Here is a 25079-nt window from a genome sequence, read left to right on the forward strand (position 1 = left end):
AAACGCTGGGTAGTAAACTGGCGTGGGATGAACTGCCTATTTGAGCCATCTGAAAATGTGACATCCCAGTCAGCAATGCTGAGATAAAGGGACAACTCTCTCCAAGAAAACGCCATGGAAGAGGACTGCTAGCTAAAACTGCCCAACAGCTGCCTGAAGAAGGGGTTCTTTAGACAAGTGTTTGATGCCAAGTGTGTGTCAATGAGGTAAAATTCTACCTACAAAGGCATACATTAACAAAATGTGGTTTTTGATTTTTGACCCTAGTACTCAAGACAATTTGAGACTATGCTGTGCAGGAGTACAGAGCCTCCACGATTAGAGTGCTAAAGCAGACACACATGGAACTGAGATACACTGCATCGAGGAGTCCAATGAAGAGACCTCAGAAAAAGTGTTAATTCTGTTTACAGTCATGCGTTGGTTAACGATGGGGACATGTTCTGAGAAACCGTCGTTATGTGATTTCGTCGTTGTAAGAACATCATAGATGCACTTACACAACGTAGACAGTTTAGCCTACTACACACCTAGGCTATATGGTACCACTGTTGTACATGTGGTCCATCTTTGACTGAAACATCGTTATGCAGCCCATGACCGTACTTCTGCAGCATTCCTGGAATTGACTCCCCCCACCCCCCCAAAGCCCCAGTAGATAGTTGTACGTCATAGTTGCACATCCTTCTAGTTGCTGTACGTGGGACGCGGCCTCAGCATGGCCGGAGAAGCAGTGTGTCGGTGCGCACCCCGGATCCAAACCCGGGCCGCCAGCAGCGGAGCTGGCGCTGGCCCCACTAAGCCATGGGGCCGGCCCCCTGGAATTGACTTTTAACGTATATCTTACCTTATCCTAAAATGACTGCAAAATGGTTTTTAAAATCATGTATCATACCACGATATTTTCTAAAGAAAAGAGGAAATTAGGAAAAAGGAACATGAGGGTCAACCAGTTAGATGAACCCAGAGGAAAGCTTGAGATAAGACACAACCATTTTGTCTCTCAATCCAGCAGACGTTCCAACAACGATAGAGTACCAGCTCTCACGGTAGAATAATTGAGTAGAGCTTTGCTTTTTGGTATATTTAAGAAATTTAAAAACCAAAGTAACTTTAATTAAATGAATTATCTGTGGTAAGTAAAAGCAATTAATTCTAATAATTTTATATTAATAGAAATGGATTCGGAACATAGGCAAATATGAATTAAGTATTACTCTATGTATATAGGGGATAGTCTATGTATATACTTTGAAGAGTTTATTATAGCTTGGATATCCACATTTTAAAATAATAAGTAATAATATCTAGATACATTTTCCTTCTCAACAGTGCCTCAATTTCACTTTCAATACAGCCACATGAATCTGATATGTCATATTGGCTACGAAAATGCATTCTAAAGGGTACAATTTTCAAAAGCCACTTATTACTACTACTACAATCTTCAAAAGCCACTTATTACCACGGCTTATAATCATTACATGCAGGCTGTATACATTTAGAGTCTAAGTTCCTTTCTTTCACATAGCTCCACATAAACAGACCTGTGCATTTGTAAAGTGTATACTGCATATACTGAAGCGACGCTCTTGATGAGGGTCTTCCTGCCTACCCAGCTTCAATCAGCTCTGTAATCACTGCTCAGTTTTCTCCTTAAAACCCTAATAAGCATGTCTGAGCATTCAACAGATACAGCAACTTCATCTACTAGACTTAAAAGTAACTCCATCCTCTGTGTGCTTAAGAGCATTCTAAAAACTAGGTGCCAACAGTAATAAATGTACTGAATGATGAAATGTTCTATTAAAATTATAATTTATAACCATAAATATTGAACAGGAGTATGTAATACATTTCTCTAAAGTGGGAGTTCAGCATGAAAGTATGTGTCAGGCTGGAATGAAGTATTAATATGGGGGTACTGTGATGACATTTCAGCTGTGAGTAAAGGAAAGTGACATGTCCCTACGGTTTCCAGTATGCAGCCTTGGTATCCCACTGTCACACAACTGAAAATGCAAGGTGGTTATTGCTGCTATGACATGTTATATTTGTGTCATACTTCACAGGTTTCTAAAGAATTTTAAATATATAATCTTTCATTATTACAAAAACCCTGTGAGAGGCATAATATCCTTCTAGAGAGTAGGTGATAAGACCCTAGATAGACTTTAGGCCTAGACTATTATTTTGGCCATGTAAACCTGGCCAAATCCTTCCCTCACATCTATCTCAGTCCTTAGCATATCACATTGCTTCAATCAGGAATAATATACTCTGTCAAAGCAATAGCAATAAAAAACAACTTCAGAAGAAATAGAGTATAGCTTCTTGCATTGCACAATTTTATGACCATATATTTTAAACTGTAGAATAAGATTACACACTTTGGTTGTGACATTCAAAATAAAAGAGTATTACAAAGAACGGCTGGAATTATAATTAATTCTAAAAATGATAAAGTATAGATATGACCCTCTTTTCCATATATTGTTCCTTTTTTATACTTGCTAACAGTTGCAAAGTAAATTCTCAGAACTAGATCCTCACTCACATTCTTCAAGTGAATAATAATTTAAAAATTCAGGATTTCCTCTGCCATGGAAGTCTCTCTCCTTCAGCCAAAATAATTAGAGAGGAGATAATTTCTTTCAACACGTCAAACTATTAGCATGCTCTGCTCAGAATTTGTCTACAATGTGTACTACTAAAATGACACTAAAATAAATGACTACTAAAATAAAACATAATTAGAACAACGCTTTTGTCAGGCTGCAAAAGTTAATACTTACCAAAGGGGACATTTTTCGTCTTCTTGATGGAGATACTTCACTTTCCTTAGTTGCTTGTTGGCGCAACAAAGCTTTGAGCTGATTAACTACAGAGCAAGAGCAACGGGTTTGTTAACCTCGTCTGAGATCCACGGTTTATCATCACCCATCCATCATTCCGCCCATCTAACAAATATTGTTTAAACATGAATTATGCATCAAGAACTGTGCTATTGACTGGGGGTACAAAGACAAACATGAGAAAATCTCTACCACTTAAGAGCTAAGAATCCACTGAGCAAGAGAGATACACTAATAGATATAAAACAATATAAGTTTGTACGTAGACCTAGAGCTATACATAATGCTACAAGAAAAGGAAGAACCTAGTTGTGCCTGTTTTCACAGAGGAGATAACACTGTGAGGATGAATAGGAGATCACCAAGCAGAAAAGGGTGAGAAAAATTCCAGTTAGAAGCTCAGCACATGCAAAAGCATAGAAGCATGGCCAGTGGGCTGGTTGACTAGAACATGGCTTGCGAGATGGATGGTTGGGAGGAGGATGGAAAAATGATCCTGAAGCTGTAGCTTGGAGCCGTCTTAAGAAATATTGCTATGACAGAGTAAGGATTTTGGACTTCAGCCTATAGGCATTGGGAAGTCAAAGAAAAAAAATTAAGCAAGGGAATTTTATTAGCTGATTTGTGTTTCAGGAATAAAATCCTAGCAGTAGAGTGGAAGATGGACTGTCTAAAAAACCCACTGTGTGTCGTTCAGGTCTGGACTGCCATTCCCACTCACCAGCATGGCTGTGCTGCAGCTCGTGCCAGGCGGTCTCAGTGTCCTCATTTCCGACACTGCTGCTAAGAGAAGGATCCAGTGCATCTTCTCCCACAGTGACATCGCCTTCTCGCAGGGCACACTGCAGCTGGTGAATGCTTCTATTCGCACGTTCTGCAACAACAACACGATGGAAATCAGGGCCAGTGAAATCTGGGCGACCACATGTACACTTACTCAAAAAGGCAGTTTCTAAAAGAGAAGCAATTATTTCTGATACTTGACGGAAAAAAGCAGAGTTTTGTTTCCAGCTTGCTGAGGAATGTGCTAGAGGAAGTGAGAGATTAAGATTGTGGGTTAGAGGTTAAACTTCATGATCTCTAAGGTCCCTGACACCTCAGTGGTTGATATTCACTATAAATAGCTCTAGCACCAGGGAGGATGGAATGGGAGAGTTCCTCCCCGCCACCCCCACCCCCAAACAATAACCCAACCCGGGGACGTGCTCTCCTTCCCTTCAACGCCTAAGACTCCCTTACCCCTCCTGGAGACACTGAGGTGGGTGGCAGGACCAGCAAGAGGGAATCCACCACACCACGTTCCCACCCAGAGGAGCCGCCTTGTCCCCGTGAGCCACATGTCCTGCCCCCACCAGGAGGCGCCGGGCTGTCTGGCCTAGTTTTAATCAAGCTCTGAATAGCCGAATCGCGTATAGTGGCAGCCTCTGTTGTGCAGTCCTTCTTATGTCCTGCTGGCTGACCACGTGTCACGTAGAAATTCTTGGTTAGTACACTTGACTAACCCCAGAATTGAAGCTTAAACTCACTAGCACATACTTTACATAAACAGTCCTAAATGAAGTATTTCAAGGTATACTACTGCAGTAGTTCATATCTAAAAATAGCCCCCAAGGAACCTGCCCTCTCACCCTTGTCCACTCCCAGGTTGAAACAGAGCGGGCTTGTAACTTGCATTAACCAACAGAGTGCAGTGGCAGTTATACCACGTCAGACCAGGCCTCATCTTTAAAATGTCTGGTAGCTTCTGCTTCCTCCTTCGAATGCTTGTTTTTGTGAGCCCTAAGCCACTTAGCAGGAAGTCTGGCCACTCTGCTGGAGAGACTGTGAACAGGCAACGTGAAAAGGAGAGGTCCCGAGACCACACGGAGAAGGAGAGAGGCCCAGTGGAGCCCCAGGTGACTCCAGAACCAGGGGCCACCTAACTGCAGTGGCATGAAGAACTGCCCAACTGAGTCCAGTCAACCCACAGATCTGCGAGAGATACTAAAATGCCTTTATTTGTTGCTTTCAGCCACCAAGTTTTGGTGTGGTTTGTTACACAGCAAAAGATAACCAAAATAATTATTCAGTGAAATGCTCACCCCAAAAAACATTTCAGCAAAGGATCCAAGCCTTACGTTAATAACAGACCTATATTAATGACACTGGTTATGGCATTATTAATAATTCTACCCGACCTTACAGATATTTTTACATGTATAACACTGGAGAACCAGGCAATCAATTAGAAATTTCATTAATTAAAGTCCACTTATTTTTTCAGGTTTAAACTTCTTGTTGCTTTTGCTAATCTCCTATGATTAAATCCACCGGTTCCAAACAAAAAAATATAACAAAAAATGTTCCTTGCACATTAGAGCTGGGACCCAGATTTCAGTGCCTATTTTCAAATTTTGACATCTGTATTTCAAAGTTATTTTTCAATTCATTCGTTAATTAATTTCCCAAACGTTTACATATATCTAACTTAGAAATTTATGTTAGAAAAAGAAGACTTTGCACACAAGTTCACGTACAGGTATTATCTAACTATTTCAAATGGATTCCATCTAAAGAATTCCTAAGATCTTCATAGGAGACAGTACTTTCCCTAAGTAAGAGCAACTCATAACAACGACGGCCAATGAAGTCCTTACTTCTCTCCTGATCTAGGCCCTTCTTTGACAATTTAGACCTACTTCTCGTGTCCTCAGCAGAAAAAACTCCTATTCCTTGCTACCTATAATGGGAACCCTACAAAGCTACAAAACACCTATCTTTTCACTACCAATCATGGCTGGAAATGTATTTATAAACATTTATTCTGCAGGACCTTGAAAAACAGATTCCATTTTCTCCAAGCTCATTAATTTGAAAGTTTAGAACAGAAAAAATAACTTACAAAAAATATACCCTATGTTACAAAATATTTAATGTAAGTTCTTCACTTACAGCAACTCCTTTTCTACCTGGATTAGACTAAAGAGCACAGGTCTCTTAGGTCAGGGTTCCACAGTGAAACTCTATTACTCAACCACACAAGTGACCCGTGAATTTATCACCACATTCTTCTCCATGCCAATCCTATTTCCACACAGAGCTTTCTCTGACAGGAATCTGGTGCTGATTACTAACCAAGCCTGGCCTCCTCTTACTCATCATGAGTTTAAGAAAAGTCCAGAGAAGATGCATTCCTGATTTTAGTAAATAAGAAACAGCAATAGTTTTCCAGTGACTTAGTATTTTCTAAACCGACTTGTTAATGGAAAAGGAAAATCAAAGTGTTACATGATAAGCAGTTTCATTCAGAGCGTTAGATTTATGAACTTGAATCCATGAATAAAGCACTTTATTGCATCCATTAGAAAGGAAACAGAGGGTCTGACTAACATTAAAAGTGTGCTCTGTGGAGCTATCAAATGACTTCACCTCTAAGAAAAAGGATAATTACTTATTTATACCTAATCTGACTAAAAGCTAATAAACTATATTAGGAAAAAAAAAGGAAATCTGAAAAAAATTGTGTAGTTGAAAATCCCTAGAGGCAGAGTTTTTTCTTCAGATTATAGTGATAGCCGAGTTTTATGAGTCCATTTAATCCATTTTCTAATATTCTTCTTTAATCTTTTAGAATTCATAACATTCAAAGACCATAAGCGAAATTGCAATATGAAAATACTGTTATGTGAGATACTGAGATACTGAACTCAACAATTATCCCAAAGAAAAGTGATATACAAGGCTTGGGGTTTTTCAGAACCACTGACTTCAGTTACTAGGATCAGAGAGGAAGAGAAGAAATTTGCAAGAACTGTGTCCTAAAACTAAAACTAAGGGGGTTAGGTGATATTATTAAGTCATTTCAATACCACATTTCAAAACATGCTAAATGCTTTTCAAATATATACATAATGACATAATTATACACTGTAACAGACAGAGTTACTCCTGAGGAATAATAACGCTCAGATGATTCAAGACAGATGAAACCCCACTGCTCTTCAACTGGAGCCATTGCAGCTGAAGGCCTCACAATCCTTATGAAGAACTCTACTCCCCACATGGTTATCTGCTGCTTACACATAAGGAAACTAGATTAGACACGAGGTTCAGTTATCACTTCCTGTCCCTCTGCTGATGGGCACGGCTTTATCTGTGGATAACCAAGAGTTAGAAACAATCCTCATTTCCTCTTCTCTCCTGAGAGGACAGTAAGGGTATTTCGCGGTGCATCCTGATTTCTTCTCCCCAGCACCAACTGCGGGCTGAATATAAACTTAATTATGAATACAAACACAAATAGGACCTCCGAGTCCAACAGAATCACATGAACAGAATTGAAGTTAATATTTCTGTTAGTCTACTATCCAAACGTCAATCAGTACAACGAGCACTGGGAAGGTTTTTGAGCTGCTGACTGTCAACAAATTTAGTCTGTCTTATTCGTTTTGGTAATCCAGTTTCCCTACATTCTAATTCCCAAATTACCATTGGGCCTCTTTCCCTCAAGACGTTTTTGAACAAAAGGCAAATACGTCCCAGTCTAGGAAGGATCATCACTTACATACGTACTGTTAATCATTAATGTCGACATTCTCCACCTGTACTGGGAGATGTGAAAGAGAATTACCCTGGTGACAGGGAGGGGGGACCACACCCTGCGAAGCGCCCAGCTGTCTCTGAGAAAACATGCAGGGAACCATACGTCCCTAGGCGGAGACATGAGAGGCACCGCAGTTCTCAAAACAAGCTTTGACTAGGGCAGACAAGCAGAAAAAGGAAACCGCAGTGAGATAAGAGAGGCATGTGTCTGTCCGCCTTGACTGGCCTCAGCTAGTTCAGAAGATTGCTGTCACTGTTTACTAGGGTATGGACAGGTAGCATGACCAAGATAAAACAGCATGATCCAAGGTCAGACAAAACCAGCTTTGTAAATGGCAATTATAATAGTGAAATAGATGAAAAGTAGTATTGAGAAACTCAAAAATCTCAAATAAAATACTATCATAAGACTCTGAGCCGAAAAATGTGCTAAAGCACTTGGCGCCAGGAGTGAAACATAATCTGAACAAGAATGTAAACATCTTAAGAAAGCAGTGTCTGGAAGATCATTAATGCTGTATGGCTGTTGGCAAATCAAGGAGATTGGCTACATGCATCATGAGGGACACACCTGGCATTTTTTTGGCACCAACTGAGAGGACTTACGCATCTGTCACTTTCCATTGATAAAGAAGTCATCTTAGCCAGACTTGTAAAATCACCAGCCAATTCGTATCCCTAATTGTAATTACTCTCAAAGATGATTCTTGGAGAGCAAGGGCTACGAGCAAAGTCTTGCTACTTCTAGATCGTGGTTTCTCCCCCTCAGCGCTATTAACATTTGGACCTGAAAATTCTTTGTTGTAAGGGGATGTGTTGGGCATCTTGAGCAGCATCCCTGGCTTCTACCTACTAGACGCCAGTAGAACTCCCCTGCCACAGTCGTGACAAGCAAATTATGTCTCTAGACATTACCCAATGTTCCCTGGGCAGAAAAATCCCCCTTGGTTTAGATCAATAAAACAAAGACAGTGTTCAGTCTTGAGGAGAGACTTCCCACATAACTACAGTGTCACTCAGCCAGCTCTTGATGACAAGTGGGCAGGACAGTGAGCTATTCTGCCACAGGAGTGGTGGGCGGTTCACAGCCCTCGACCATCACTGCCATGATGGGGCACTTCCGATCCATGAGTCAGGAGGTGTTATGTCCACCATTATCAAGAACTTGGAATTCATATTCATCTTCATTTTCTTTCAAGGCCTAACACATGACACAAAAGTTATACTGTAAGGCCATTTTTCAGAGCTACCTCAGGTGACCATTCCTTTAAATAGTCCAGTGGACTTTGATGAAGCTCCCCTCATAATCAAGGTTGCTTTGGCAAGTGCACAGGTGCATTTCAAGCTACCTTCTCTACCTTTTGACCCTGAGAGGAAGATCACTAAGTGAAAAGGTGGAAAATCTTAGTACCTACTGGTGAAGTGATGAGAGCATAAGTCTTTTAAACGTCTCAAGAGAGAATATAATTATTTTCAGTATCTCAATAGTTTGAGACTAACTTAATCTGTCTCTTTTTCTGTCCAAGAACATGTGAAAATGCCCTTACATGTGAAAATGCCCTTACAATTTCATAACACTGAACTATTGCTTTGATTCTAGATTATTCCAGGGATGACTATTTACTTGTAAAACACCCTTGTCAGGCTGCTAAATCCTGTATTTTGCCTATTTCACCTCATTAGTAGTAGAGAGGGAAAAATAGAATTCTACTAGCTTTTTGTTATTCTGGTAAAAGAAATGGTCATAGAAGTTAAAACCATTAAGAAAATCCATATGAGTATATAAAAAAAGAATATGCGTAATTTAAATTTTATCAGCAAAAAAATAAACTCAAATGTTTACAAATTTTAGTCACATCACCAATCTTGATTCAACAGCCAAACCATTCCATTTCTTTAATTTTTAGAAAAGAGAGATGTTTCAGTCTACACTGAAATACCAAAATAATTTTCTCATTTCATCAGGAATGTTTACAGAGGCTTTATTACATTGTTGCCTGCCGTGGTCTCAATGAGGCTGAGAGTAAAACAAGCAAGCAAACATCAGCTGTGGAGAATGTGTGTGTGTGTGTGTGTGTGTGTGCGTGCGTGTGTGTGCGCGCGCGCGCATATACACACTGTATACGGCAAGGAATATCAAAAATATTCAGAAAACATTTCAGAAAAGCAAAAACAAAAAGAAGAAAAAATACAAGTTTGATGAGTAAAAATGAGAAAAAGAAGAACTTTTACTTAAGATAGACACATGTTTTCTTAAGTTTGCCAAAGGTCCAGATGATATCACTGCTGGCTAATTCAGCGACCAAATTATTAGCTGGTGAGATTAACGCAGGCCTTCCACAGAAGGAAAAAAACACAGTAGGATCTGGAGACATGTGCCAATCGTACACAAGTAAAACACAGAACACCAATATTATCTTTGATTTTCTCAAACTTGGTCAATTTACAAAGAAAAGGATCAACCCCCAAATTATATCTTCTCTTCCCATATTCAACCTCTCACTTTCTATGAACTTAGCTCCACTCCTCACTCTTGATTTTTTTTTTGTGAGGAAGATCAGTCCTGAGCTAACATTTATGTCCATCTTCCTCCACTTTATATGGGACGCCATGACAGCATGGCTTGACAACTGGTGCATAGGTCCGCACCTGAGATCTGAACCTGCGAACCCCAGGCTGCTGAAGTGAAGCACGAGAACTTAACCACTATGCCACCAGGCTGGCCCCTTTACTCTCATTTTTATGAGACAGAAACATAACCACTATCATTCGTGTGGTCCAATCCAGTGTTGAGGGAAGGGACATTAGAGATCCAGGGATCTGAGAGTGGTGCCTGGAGGCGGGACCAGGCTGTCAAGCGTGTTCTGCTTGGCCAGCACAGTGTGGGAGGAAAAGAGAAAAAGACAGGGAAAGAAGGAAAGAGAGAGGGAGCAAGAAGGAAATTGGAATGTTCTTAGAGAAAGCAGAAACTTTTGGCCAGTTTGGCCACAAGCCTCACCATTCTCTAGTGTCTTCCACTGACTCCATCACACATTTTGTCATCTGCTTTGCTCCTAAAGGCAATAATTCTAGTCCAAACTTTTCATTTTACAGATGAGGAAGCAAGAATCCAAGAAGAGTTCATTAACTTGCATAAGGTAACACAGATGATTATCAGCAAAGCAACAGTAAGAGTACAGGGACCTGGCTTGTAGTTCCACATTCTCTTCTCTGACCCCATCACACTCTTCCACAAATTCAACCCAGAGCCTGAAACACCAAAATGTTGAAAGAAAAAGGGGGAGCCAGCATAGAAAATATATATAGAAAATAAATGAGATATTTATGTTACAGTACAAGTTTGTTCCATATTTCTTTATGCCCACCCAACCAAAGGCGGCTAGAACAGTGAGTTGTGTATACAGGTGTTGTTGATAAAACTGTATCCATATCTAACACTGTGGCAACAGACCAGACATGATCGTTATGAAGGCTGGGACACTGCACTTCTCACAAGTTCTCTCCCTCTTTCTAATACCACATCCCTACATTCAAGTGTACAAAACTTAAAACAGCCTGGGTGCCTGTTATTCTGGTTTCTCTGATCCTTTCTTGGCTATAAACTTGTTTATTTTATACCTAATGGCCTTATACAATGATGTGTTGAATTTAAATTAGAGGAGGGGTATTTGCTATTCTCCCTAGTTACCAATATAGTTCTCAGCCATTCTAGGCATCTTGAATTCCAGCTGCCTATAGAGTGAACGAACACCTAACTATACTGCCAGGAGACCTCCCAAGTCACTTCTGGTTCTAGAATAAATTCCGTGACTCCCAGGATACCTGGGATATGCTCACTTTTTACCACACTGGAAACTTTCAGATTATCTACTGTGTAGAAATAATATTACAGATCTGTGGGGCAATGACACCTTCTAGTTTTTCTGCCAGAACTCTTACTTTGAAGGGGAGTCATTAAACCTCTCCTATTTCTTGAAGTTGGGGGAACAGACAGCCCAAAGCAGGAGATATCCTTAGAGAGGACAAACAGTGAATATATCTGGAAAGTGTCAGGGAGAGGATGAGAGGAGAGTGTAGAGTCTGCAAACGGGCTCCCTATTTCCATGGCTGCTCTAGGGTCACCAGAGTCAAGGAGAGGCAAGGATTCCACTCAAGTCTTACAAGCAAGAAAGCAACTTTGACTTTGCTTTTCATATCAGAACTTCAAATTCTTAATATACTATAACTGTACCAAAAATTATACTTAAAGAAATGAGGTAAAGTTGTAAAAATTGAGGGACTATTATGGAAAATTGTGAAAGCATTTTGCATTTTTCTATGGCTACTTCCTGGCTGAATATAACTGAAGGGATACTAGTAATGATTATGTGTACAGTTATTTAGAAACCAGAGGATTACCTGGTGAGGAAAGACCAAGAATGCCTATAGCCTTTCTCTAAGCATGAACTAGGCAAGACATTTTGGGGAAGAAATGGCAGATAGAGAAAACCAAACCAACAAAGCCAAAATAAAACAAGACAAAAGAACTTTAAATTGCATGTTACCCGATTGTATAGTAACATAATTCTCAAGTTATTCGGCAAAAACATTTAAAATAATGAAGTTCTACATGTAAAATAATGCCACCATACTTTGTTTATTCAGAAACACAAATTTGACTTTAAAGGGAGCTATCCTATTTAGAAGTGGTAATTTATATGTGTGAAACGAAGAACTTCTAATCGTGCTTTGCTTCAGGATTAGTTCTGTTTTGTTTCCTTCCATAAGCTGCTATATAAACTAAATAAACATAAAAATTAAAATGCTACTAAATAATTTAAAAAGTCCTAAAAACTCATGAAAAATTTCAGGTTCCATCTCTTGATTCATTGTTAAAACTATCAGTAAAAATTAAAAAAAAAGTTTTTTTAACTTATTTCTCTGCTTTATGTTTGTTCTTGATTATAAATGTTTTCACTATCTTATACTGTTATCACACTAAATTTAAAATTTATTTTAAAATGTATTATCCTTGAATGAAAACCCTTCACTCTATAATTGAAAGCAGTATCATGGGTATTAAACACAGTACTATAACATTAGTTTGAAATTAGCCACTTTACCGCATCCAAATGCTTAATATTGGGGCCAGCCTAGTGGCATAGTAGTTAAGTCCGCGCGCTCTGCTTCAGCAGCCTGGGGTTAGCAGGTTCAAACTCCAGGCGCACGGCTCATCAAGCCATGCTGTGGCGGGGTCCCACATACAAAACAGAGGAAGATGGGCACAGATGTTAGCTCAGGGCCAATCTTCCTCACCAAAACAACAAAACAAAACAAAACAAGCTTAATATTAAATAGCCTCTAATGCTTACATAAAGGTTCAAAATAAGGAATGCAAAGGAGAAGCATTAGGAGAAACTTATAACGGAAAACAAATATTTTTTTTACCAACCTCAAAAATTAAACAAAATCACTCATATTATCACTGTGCACAGTATTTTTCTTGCTTTCACATGAAAAGTTAGAAATGGTTATTTCTGTATCTAACAGCTCTTGAAACATCAGTAGGCTGATGAAGGTATTCATCAAGACCAATTATTTTACACTTGCAGTTTGAATACTGAGAATGTTGATAGTTTGTAACACTGCTGACAGATGGAAACAAGAAACAACAACCCTTAGAAAGTCTAGAGTCACTAGAAGATAAACTTCCCAATCTCCTTGAAAAATCTTCTCTTTGCTGCAAGTACCAATTATAAAGAGCAGCTAACATTTAATAAGTGCTTCTTACTTGCCAAGCACTAATCTCTACCCTTATTTTCTATCATAGTAATCTGTAATTATTTTATTTATTGTCTTTCTCCTCCACTAATCCAGAGGCTCCATGGGGACAGGGACTGTCTAGTTCCTTATTGTGTCTCCAGCACCTAGTATGCCTAACACACAGTAGGCACTGAATTAATAAAAGAATCAATGTTCTAAATGCTTTAAATAATTTTTTTAAATTGTTGGTCATGACCTAGAGGATTAATAAAATACCAAATAATAGAAAATAGAGTGTATTACACCTAGTACAATAAATATTCTTTAATAAAACTTTTCTTTTAGTTTATATGTACGTATATGTCCCATATAAAATGTATTTCTTACTTACGGGTAACAGCAAAAAAAAATTTTGACAATCACTGCTTTACGTGGATTATTTCATTTGCTCCTCACTATAACTCTGCAGACAATACTATAACTTTCACTTGAACAGAACTGAGGTTTCTAGATGTTATATATGACCTCCAAGAGGGCAGAGCTATCCACAAGTAGGAACATCACTTCTATAGATACTCACTCATAGGGTCCTATAATAAGAAAATCTGAATTAACTCAACAAGGTTTCAGTAATAGTAACTGTGACATTATTAATAAAGAAAAACAGGCTTTTGACACAGACAAGCCTGACTGAATTTAATACCTGGTTCTGCCACTAACCTGGTCTGTGTGGGCTTTGGCTTAACTTCTTTGTATCTCGATTTCCCTATGTGTAAAAGATGGATATTCCTAATGTTGTTGTAAGTTTTAAATGACTTAATATATGTAAACAGCCTAGACCCTAAATAGAAGGCGTTGTGATTTAAATAATAATTAATGGGTTTTTTTTTCCTGGTCTAACGAATCACATTCAGCCCACTACACCATAACTTGAATGCGTAAAAAGTGTGAATCGAGAATTTATTGGATTAGACAGCAAAATATGGGAACTGGGCAAAAGCAGCAGAGAGCCGTCCAAGAGTTTCTGCTGGCGCTGGTGAGAAGGATGCCCAAGGATGCCAAAATCAGAGTTGGGTCAGGTAATTAAGGGAGCCAAGGGGAACAACGCTGGTTAACGGTAAAAACAAACACCAACTATTTTATCTTCCTCCAAGATCACGGCAACATCCATCTTCTTCCTCCGCATCCTGGCTGGGGCCGAAGCCAGGTGTCAGGAGACGCGCCTGGTCAGCTCCCGCCCGCCAGGCCCTGGTCCCCAGGGGCTACGGCACAGAGGTTCGGAGCAACTCACCCCGGAGACTCCGCTGATACTGCCCCAGAACCTCCTCCAGGGGAGAGTGCTCCGGGGACTTCGCCATGACAGACTCGGGGCCCAGAGACGGGAGCTACGTGACGGAGCGTCCAGCGCTCTCCGCGAACAACAGGCCTCAGCGCTGGAGAAGCGCCCGCCGGCTTCCTGCCGCTGCTGACTGGGGAAGCATGGAACCAGACAGGAGCTCGCGGGGGCTCCTCCTACCCACTGGTCCTCATGGTGCACGTCGGGAGTTGTAGTCTGCAGGCTCCGGGCCTCAGGCTCCAAGCTCCTAAGAGCCCTTCTGACTACACTACAACTCCCAGAGGGGACCGCGCTCCAAGCGCTAGCTTTGCCCAGATCCGGTTGCCAAGAGACTGCGTGGAGGCTCCGCCCTTTTTCCGAAGCCCACCCTGGCTTAGTCCTGCCTTCTTCCCATCCTGTTGTTTGGACCACCCAACTGACAGAAAGGGCTCACTGAAGGCCTTGACTCCTCTAAATCTGCTAGCATGCAGTTGATCCTGGAGGCTCCTCAAGGACGCACATAACAAGCTCTGCACCCTTCAGCCGCGACATGTGCCAAAACGGCCAAATAAATTCTCAAGAAAGAAGCTCTAAATCTTCCATACAGCCTGACTGCGAAGGGGGCCGACACTACAAATCCTAGCATGCCCAGCCACCCGACTGCCCGCTGGGAACTGTAGTCCTTGCGGGTTGCGGTCCCAGCTAACGCGAGGGTCGGCTTCATTGTTCGAGCGGGTCTTTGGGGCACGCCTGCGCACTGGGCAGCTGGGCGAGCTGGTGGGTGAGACCCTCAGCACAACCCGCTTTCATTGTCTGGGTTTGGCGCCTGCGCAGTGAGAGATGGCCGGGACGGAGCCGGAGGAGGGGACGCGGCCGGGCTCCTCGCCCTTTCCCCAGGCGCCTGCGCACTAGGTGGCCGCTGTCTGCCGTTACCGCTAGGTGTGGGGCGTGTGTGGAATAACGTTACTGCACGGCGGGGCTGAGGGCCCGGGAGCTCGTCCGCGGCGGCGGCGGCGACGGGGTGGGGGACGACGGCGTGCGAGAGACTCGGGCGCGGCGCCCCGCCTCCCCGTCCGGTGCCGGTCCCCGCGCTGAGGGGTGAGTGATGCGCTCGGCGCCGGGGCCGCGTCTCCACATCCTCCGCCTCGGGGCGGCGGCGGGGCGCGGGCGCGAGGGCGCGGGGGGCTGGGCCGGGGGCTCCCGGACGCCGCGCGGCGCCCACCCCACCGCCGGGCCCGGCCGCGCCCCTCGCTCCCCGCCGGCCTCCGGGCCCGCCGCCGCCGCCCCCGGCTTTGTGCAGCGCCCCCCGCCGGGGACCGCGCTGTCCCGACGCTTTTTGTGCCGCTGGTCCGGGGCTGGGGGCGGCGGAGGACGCGGAGAGGGGTGTCCCGCACCCCGCGAGGGCTGCGGCCCCGTGGTGCCCCGGGGGGACGCGCCGCCCGGCGGCTGCATTGTCCTCGGAGCCCAGTGCGCGGTTTGGGTGTCTTCCCTTCGTCCTGTGCACGAGAACAAAACGCGAGCGGCTGCCCGAGGCGGGGCGGGAAGCCGTGGATTCGTGTCCCGAGTCATCGCGTCTCTGTTTCGGGGCCCTCCGCAGATTTGGAGAGTGTAAGCCCCTGGAAGACAGGGCCAGTGGCTGTCCGAGCACGGCCACGGTGGGCAGTGTAGCATGCCTAGATGACGACGCGGACGGGACTGGGAGGGCCTGGCGGCGGCGCTCCGTGGACCGGGGAGATGAACCAGCGCAATTGTTTTCTCCTGGGCTGGGTAGCGCGTTCCTGCTCCCGAGGGAATGGGTAGGATGCATCTTTCCGTTTTGCTTTTTGAGCAATCAGAACAAAACATAGGCCTGAATTTGTTGATTCGTATTTTCACTGTCTTCAGGAAAATTCACTCGTTTGGAAGGAACGTGGGGGAAGCAGAGGATACACTTGATTGAAAACGCATCTTTTAAAATGATTTGATCCTGAAGCGTACGATGCTTACAGCCATTTGCTGGCGTTGAAACAAGCAGAAGAGAGATTGAGGCGGGGTGGGGAGGAGCAGGGGAGGAGTGATGTGAGAGGAGTTACGTGGTGAATACTACGGGATCTGGAGGTTCACTGATATAACCCTAGCTGGGCGTGCTTCTCGGATTTAGGAATTCAGCTCTGTAAATGTGACATTGCAAGAGACAAGCCATTTTGTGTTTTTCTGCCGTTATTTTTTTAAAAAGTAAAACCAGGGCTGCTTTTAGTTCTTCCTGACTTGATAGAAACTGTAGCATTTTGGTGTTTTAAAACGGAAGAGTCTAAATGCGCTTGACAGAGACAGAGGAAGACACTTAAAACTTGGAAAAGTGAACTGACTTGTCTGTCCAAGCCGTAGTGCTGGGGAAAGGCAGAGCCAAGTGAAACCAAGGTCTGTTCTGCAGGGTGATCTTTCAGCTGTGTCCCCCGGCCCTATCTATGAAAATTTATGCAAAGCTCTGCAGGCTGTCTGAGTTGTTTGTGACAGTCAAGTGCACTGATGCCCCTGGTTGTATCAATCTAGTCCTTCGTGATGTAAAAATAGTAATTCTACTGAAGTGGAACTTTAGTTTTATAAAGTAACTTACTGATATAGGGAAAGATGCCCTAACATGGGCTTTTCATAAAAACAGCAACTGTTGGAGTTGTTTCCCTGCTACTTATTAGTAACCATATTTTAATTTTATTTCCTGATATGCAGCAGTATTTTATGATATGATCAACTCTATAAACTCTGTTACGAATAAAATTGCCACATAACAAGAACCTGTGAAGTTCATTTTTCTTTGATTAATGAATTATATTATTTTCAACTTAAACAAGAATTGACCTTTTGAGAAAAAAATTCATGTTGAACTTTTTATCAGAATTAAATTTGCACTTTTTTATTGAGTTGATTTTGCCATAAAGGACTTCTTTGTTGTCATGTAATTTTTATCCTTTAATTCTACATTGCTTTTTAAGAGCCTTCTTAAAAATAATTCATTAATCTTTCTCTTAAATTTCAACTTAAAATAATCTGTAATTAAATTCAGGGTCTGATATTATATTAAATCAAACTTTAAATGTATTTTACTGGTAATTTCATGGGGTTCTAAAATTACTTTGTATAGCAACAAATAACCATCTGCATATTTTCTATCTTAGCATTAGAATAGTGAAATTTACACTGTAAAATTATCATACATTATGCATATTGATGCAGATATCACGGTGCTTTAAAAAATTCTATGCTTAGTGATTTGTTTTATTTGTTCCAAGTATCAGTTTCTTGTTTCCTTTTATCACTGAAAAAAAAACCACTGGTTTCATTGTTGCATCTGATAGTAATCAGATATCACTCATCTAGTACTGAATACTGTATATATTTAAACTTGTTGTCAACATGTTTTTTTCCAACAAAACTCTACTTCTGAAAAATAATTTTTGCTATTTTAATTTTAACAGAGTGATGCTAAATTGCCAACTAAAATATTTGTACAGTTGCAAATTATTCTGGAAGTGTAACAAAAGAGCGGTTACATGCCATCTGAAAAATCCTTGGTGGATGGATAATATTGGCTGGAGCATTAAATGTTGATGTGTTTTAAGAAATGGGTGTCCTCTTATGGGGAGAAATCTCAGACCATCTTTATTTCATAAACATTGGGTAATAACCAAGATTTCTAATAATCAGCTACCCTTGGTGAAATGAGTTTTGATTTATTTACTCAAATATTTGTTGAGAGATGTGCTTAGCAGTGAGTTAGCCAGTGTGGGCGATACCAAAGAATAAGAACACATCTGTCTGGTAGTAGGGTTGATTAGACTGGATATATAGTCCAGTTTTGTTAAAATGATTATGCAGTGGTATACTACATTTTTTTTCTTGGTCAAAATGAATAACATAGCCAATGTGTACTAAAGGCAAAGCCCACTTTTTTTTGTCAAAGGTAGAAAGGAAACCAAAAAAGCAAGGTTAAAGAAAACCTTACAAAAATTACTTATGTTCAAGTAGGGGTTGTGCAAAACATAGTAGTGGAAAAGAATCTCAAGCATGCATTGCTTGGGTTTGAAAAACAAAAGATGGGACGTAGCAGAGAGTAAGGCATTTTTTAAATATATCAATACTTAATAATATAGAAAATATTACCCTTTGGGACATGATATTTATTGAATAAATGAATAATGTATTGAATAAATCAATAATACGTGTATTGAGCACCTACTAAGTGCCAGGCTGTGTGTGTGTGTGTGTGTGTAATTCATGCAACAGTTTTGTAAGGTATTATTTTACACATTTAAAGTTGAGAATATTTGAGGCCCAGAGTTAGTAATTTTGCCTCTGCATCACACATTACTAAGTGCTAGAGCCTATAACTGAATCTTTGTCTTTTTGACTGAAGCCAAAATTCTTTCCACTCATTTTTTTTAGTAAATTTAAAAGGCAGCATTTATTCCGTTCTGATTCATGACATTTTGGAATTAGAAGAGACTTTAGAAGTCATCTCATACAATGTGTCACCTACTACTAATATCTCTGAGATCTTATTGAATCCAGCTTCCCATGAACAACACTTCCATGAACAAATGGGCATAAGATAGCTCATTTATCTTTTGAAAAGTGTAATAGAGGGCTGGCCCTGTGGCCTAGTGGCTAAGTCTGGTGCACTGCGCTTTGGCAGCCCAGGTTCAGTTCGCCGGGCACGGACCTACACCACTCGTTGGTGGCCATGCTGTGGTGGCGACCCATATACAAAATAGAGGAAGATGGGCACAGATGTTAGCTCTGGGCGAATCTTCCTCAGTGGAAGAAAAAAAATGTAATAGATCTTACTTCAGTTGAGCTAGTATCTGCTTTACTATATAGCTCCTTCCCACTGGTTGCAGTTTTGTCTTTAGGAATAAGATACAGTAAGGTTTTTCTCAATATATTGGGTCTCTGCTAGGCTTTCTCTTTTCTAAATTGAATATTACAACCTCTACAACTTCATAGAATATGGTTTCCTTTACCTTTCTCCTCTCTGTCAACTAGATTCAATCAGTTTTGTCAGTATTATTCTTTTTGTTCTGATCCGGTTTCTGTGTTTAATTCTGCTGTTACGGTCTGAATGCAATATAGTGCATTTAATTCAAGCCATACACTTGTGTTTACAATCTAAAATTGTGTTAACTCTTTAATAACAGTAATATCTTTGCCACTTTTAGACAAAAAAATGGCAGAAAGATGTTGTATGACTTTTCAAGTTATATTTATGCAGTTCAAGGGATTATTTTTTGAGATTTCATATTTCTACTTTTCTAATGTAAAAATGACCTTTTTAAAATGAAATTATGGTGTTAGTAGGTGGTAAGTTTCTTTTGATATTTGTTTTGGGTTTTTTGGTTTGGTTTGTGTTCTAAATAAACAATAAAAGGTTGGCAGCCTTATGTTGTTTCTCATTTTGTTTTTTGAAAAATTTGGCAACCACTGGTGTAGTTAACATAAACCAGTATCTTTGTTAAGATCTCTTTCATTCTGTATATACTCGTAGATGATGTTTTTGAAGCACTGTTTACCTTTAACCCTTTTAAATATCATCTCCTTGAATGTAGTCGTAGTTAAAACTTGTTTGAGATCTTCTTGAATCATGATTCTGTCATCCAAGGGATTAGCTTCCCTTCCTGGCTTTTTGACATTTATAAATTTAACAAGCCAGCCCTCTTATGTGTTCATCCTTGCCATGTACTAGATATAGCCAAGGACAAAGCCGTGCAGATTTATAAATAGAATAAATGTTACATAAATAAAATATGCTGGAGGAAAAAGATGACACAAAGATGATGAAGACCATTTGAATGTTTTTTGTATGTTTGTTTTTAATTAAGGAGAAAACCGTTATATCCTCCAGTACTAAAGGAGTTGGTTGAAGCTTACAGTCTAGTGGGGGATAGGGATAATTATATAATTATATGATATAAAGTCAAGTAAGCATAGGTGCTATGAAGAAAAATAAATCAGAGTAAAGAAGTAGAGAGTGATGGAGGGCTGCTATTTTTTATTTTTAAATAGTCATTCAGATAGTAGAATATTCAAATGGTTCAAAAATCAAATAATATTTTAAAAATAATGTTAAAAATCCTCCCACCTCTGTACCTTATCTGCTGAGTTACCACTTTCCCCACTCCAGTGGGTAACTATTTTTATTATGTCTTATGTATCCTTTCAGTGAAATTTTTTTTCGTTTTAAGGAAATACAATATATATTCTTAATGCACCTCCTCCCTTTTATACAAAAGATAGCCTCTTAATACAATATTCTGCACCTTGAGAGCTACTGTTTTAGAGAGTGGTTAGGGAATACCTCTCTCTGAGAAGGTGACATTTAGCAGAGACTTGCATTAGGTAAGGAAGCAAGCCATGTAAGTATCTGGTTGGAGGGTGCAGTGGTCCTGAGACAGGAATGGAGTGAGTGAATTCAGAGAACAAAGAGGCCACTGGCTGCAAGTGAGTGAGCAAGAAGAAGCAAGAGTAGGAAGAAATGAGGCTGGATAGAGATTGTATTGGTTGATTTTATTTAAAGTGCCTTGGGAGTTCACTGGAGGGCTTTGCGCAGGGGAATGACGTAAGAATTGGGTTATATTTTTAAAGTATGGCTCTGGATGTTTTCTGGGGGATAGATTGGAGGCCGAAAGAGTGGAAACAAGGAGATGAGCTAAGAGACAACTGGAGTGATCCAGAATGAGAGATTTTAATGGTTTAGACTAGAGTGATAGTGTGTAGATAAAATTATCAGGTTCTGGTTTTGGACATATTAAGTTTGAAATGTCTATTAAACATCCAAGTGGAGACATCAAGTAGGCAGTTGAAAATAGAAGTCTGGAATTCAGAGGAGAGGTTCGGACTGAAGATATTTAAATGTTAAGCATCACCAGTATACCATATTTAAAGCTGTAGCACTGGAAGACATTGCTTAGGTTGAGAGTTCATTAATTAGATTGATAAGAGGTCCAAGAATTGAGACTTGATACTCTCCAACAGTGAGAACTTAACGAGAGAGAAGGAGCTATCAAGAAGGATTGAAAAGAAGTGGTCATTGAGGTAATGAGTGTGGTGTCCGGAAGCCAAGTAAAGAACATGTTTTTAGAGATCAGGGACGGTCAATCATCTGTTCCACCTTTAATCACTTAAACGCTTCTTAAATCAGGTAATATCCTCTTCTCTTGTAAACTGTCTGTGTGAAAATAATTTCATTAGCCCTCTCTTTATTCTAGTTTATTGATAGGGATGTTCACAATTATTCTCCTCCAGAAAGTACTCAATCTAAAGCTCTGAACAAAGTTTTAGTCATAAATAGGCCCCTGCTCTTTCCTAGGTGGGTGGACCTGGCTGCTGCTGCTACTGAAGTTTGAACAGGAGACAGTACTGTTGGGTGAGAAGAAGTTGCTATCAGGAATTGCCTCCGAGTCACTAATTGTGTGATCGTGAGCCTGTCACTTCATTTCAGAAGCTCAGTTTCTTCGTCTATAAAATAAAGCTAGTGATAGTCTAATCTCAGAGGTTTATTTTGAAAAACAAATGAGATAGATGTAAAAGACAATGAAAGGTGTAATTGCAGGTAGGGATTTCCCCCACCATTGCCCCACGTGTGGTACCACTTGACAGCGTTAGACTTGAAGAAATGTTTTGGTTGGCGTGAGGAAATATTTTTTCATTCTGACTCTGTAGGAATAGTTTTTTACTTCTTGTGCATTCCATCCCCATAGGCAGTTTTGCACATCATCTTACAGTATTCTTGGGGGTGAAGAAAAGGACATGATGCTGGAAAGCGGCTCTAAGATAATAACTTTATCCAATCCTAAACTCATCCTTTAATTCTAAGCAGAGTGTCTAAATAACGAGATGAAGTCAGAAAGAAGTAAGCAAGCCAGCTTACTTTTTTCTAAGCCAACAAGGAGAATTTTCCTCTTTTAACTGGCTTTTTTCAGGAAGGTGTTTTACTGGATAAGGGTTTCTTACATATCACAAGTTACATGGAATAGAAAAAGTCGCAATTCAAAGTTTAAGGGTTGGGTAGGGGTCTTGGTCTCCATGCAGACAGCTAGAAACTGATTTGAGGAAACAGAGGATAGGGGAAATGAGCATACTCGATGACGTAGGGGTAGAGTATAAAATACTTATTTTGGTGAAAAAGGAACATTACAAATAGAGAACTTGGTGTGGTAAGCTTTATGAAGCAATAGGACTGTAACTTCAGAATATCTGTCTTGAAGACCTTATGTAATACTATTTGCTTTGGTTCCTCAATAAATACTTCTCATTGGATAAATAATGCATTGCAAATTGAAGGCCAGTTTATTTTTTCATACTCTTTTATTTATTTATTTTTGTATTAAAAAACTAATCCTTGCACATTGCAGAAGATTTAGAAAATACCATTAAGTCAGAAAGAACACGCTCATCATCCCACTAGCCAGTGAAACCACTGTTACATATTCTTGTCTATTCTGGTTTAATCTGGTAACATTTTATCATGAGATTAAATTTTCTGACTTTAATTTTTCATGGTAGCGTAGGAGTCCGTCTTAGAATTTATGGAAATTAAGGGTATTTTTAAAATTGTAAACAACCCTGCAGTAGACATTTCTTACTGAATTTCTGTGCAAATTAATATTTTTCTTTGCCAATATTTCAAGAAATTAATTGTATCAAAGAATATGCAGAATTCTAAAACCTTTTCTACTGAAATCTTCCTGCTCCCCCGGGCCCAGTCTATGCCAATATACATTTCCACTGTTGGTGGATGAGATTGTGTTTCTTCAGCCCTTCATCAATGCTGGATGTTACATATCTTTTCAAAAATTTTGCAAACGTGGTAAACTAAAAACCTTATTTAAAATTCTCTTGCCAGTGATGCGTCTGAACAGTTTTTTAAAAGTATGTTCATTGACCATTGTATTTCTAATCTGAATTGCTTGTGTGTGTTCCCTTGGCTCATTTTTTCTAAAGGAATGTTCATTGTCATATTCACTTGTAATGACTTCTTTGTCATATATGTTGTAAAATTTTTTCCCAGATTGTCATTTGCCTTTTAAATTTGTTTTTACCCAACAAAGATTTTTAACTTGTTTATAGCCCCATTTCTCTTTTCCTTATGAAGTAATCCCACTGCACAAAATTTTATTAAATACATACTATATTTTTCTTATGGCAATTATGATTTTAATTTTTACATGCAAATGTGATGGATTTAGGCATATATATATATAGCCTTTTGTCTCAGTACCATTCATTGCATAACTTCATTATCTGTCACAATTTGAAATATCTTTTTAATATGCACAGATTTATTTCTGGATCTTTTTATTCCATCTACCTGTCTGCCTATTCCTGCACAGCTGTATTATTCCCAAAGTTTGATAACATAGGTTTATAATATCTGTTTATAAATGGGCAGGCTATTCGCTCTATTCACAAGTTATGCCTGTAGTTATATCCTTTTATTACAAAGATAATATTTATGATGAATGAAGGAAAAAAATATGCCAGGGGTTTTAGTACTTTTTTTAAAGAATGAACTTTTGGATTTATCATTTTTATTTTTGTTTTTAATTTATTAATGTCTTTTTAAATCTTTAATACTTACCTCTACTAGTTTGTTGAATAATATGTGTATTTTTATTTTTTCTAGTTTAGTAGAAAACCCTTATAAGGCTATATACATTTTTTTTCTCAGTACAGCTGTGGGTGCATTCCTTACATTTTATATATAGTGTTCTCAGAGTTTTTACTTTTTAAACTATTTATTTTATTCCCTCTTTTTACTAGAGTTAATTTGTGAGATAAGATTTTTTTTTTTTTTTAGTACAAGGGGCTGTGTGTATGTAGTTTATTATTGTTCTTCTAGTTTTTTTCTAATATTTTTAATGAAAATTCTCAAACATGCAGGAAAATTGAAAGAATTTCATAGTGACTACTCATATACCCACCATCTTAATTCTGCCATTAACATTATGTTATATTGGTTTTATCACATAGCTGGCCATATATCCATTGTCTGTCTGTCTATCCATCTTAGATTTTGCTGCATTTCAAAGTAAACTGCAGACGTGTGTGTGTGTGTGTGTGTGTGTGTGTGTGTGTGTGTGTTTAAGAAAAGGGCTCTTAAATCATTTGAAAATTGTTTCAGTTTAAAGTTTTCTGAACGTGTTGTTGAAATATTTTCTGACAGCCACTGTGGTATTAAGTGAACAACAGTTTAAAAATGAAGTATGCTGTTTTCTATTCCAGTAGTGTTACTGTACTCAATTTTTCTATAAATAGCTAGCTGACAAAATTGACACTGATGACACTGAGCTATCCCTTTTTTGGAGGGCAGGGGCATAATGTGTGTGTGTGCACGCTTTTAAAGAGGAATGGTAAGTAGAGTTTGATTTTTGTTTTCTGTTTAAGCCTGAGAGCTATTGAAGGAAACATACACTGTTCCTTTAATCCAGTGATTCTACTGTTTCCTTCAGTAGCAAATCTAGGAGTGAAATATTTGCTCTCAGTTTTGTGTCTCACTATCTTCGACTTCCACTGTTTCCCTACCCTTCACCTATATGAGGAATTCTGTGTTT

The 25079-nt window shown here is 39.8% G+C and overlaps 2 protein-coding genes across 12 annotated transcripts in view; one reads left to right on the top strand and one right to left on the bottom strand.

Annotated features, from left to right (window-relative positions):
- SDCCAG8 (SHH signaling and ciliogenesis regulator SDCCAG8) overlaps positions 1–14720 on the bottom strand; it is a 226350-nt gene extending 211630 nt beyond the window's left edge. The window contains exons 1-3 of the mRNA XM_058533531.1: positions 14470–14720; positions 3577–3729; positions 2796–2881 (exon numbers count right to left, since the gene is read on the bottom strand). Of these exons, the coding sequence (XP_058389514.1) occupies positions 2796–2881; positions 3577–3729; positions 14470–14536 (306 nt within the window). The 5' untranslated portion in view covers positions 14537–14720. The remainder of the gene's footprint in view (positions 1–2795; positions 2882–3576; positions 3730–14469) is intronic.
- Positions 14721–15183: 463 nt separating this feature from the next.
- CEP170 (centrosomal protein 170) overlaps positions 15184–25079 on the top strand; it is a 134830-nt gene continuing 124934 nt past the window's right edge. For 8 of the 11 annotated variants that reach the window (XM_058533532.1, XM_058533540.1, XM_058533537.1 and 5 more), the window contains exon 1: positions 15348–15591. The gene's annotated coding sequence lies outside the window, so the exon portion shown is untranslated. Of the gene's footprint in view, positions 15271–15347; positions 15592–16114; positions 16290–25079 lie in introns of those variants that run through there. The other 3 variants (XM_058533533.1, XM_058533534.1, XM_058533536.1) reach the window with 3 other exon arrangements.

The sequence above is a fragment of the Diceros bicornis genome, chromosome 38, assembly GCF_020826845.1.
Source record: "Diceros bicornis minor isolate mBicDic1 chromosome 38, mDicBic1.mat.cur, whole genome shotgun sequence".
NCBI lineage: Eukaryota > Metazoa > Chordata > Mammalia > Perissodactyla > Rhinocerotidae > Diceros > Diceros bicornis.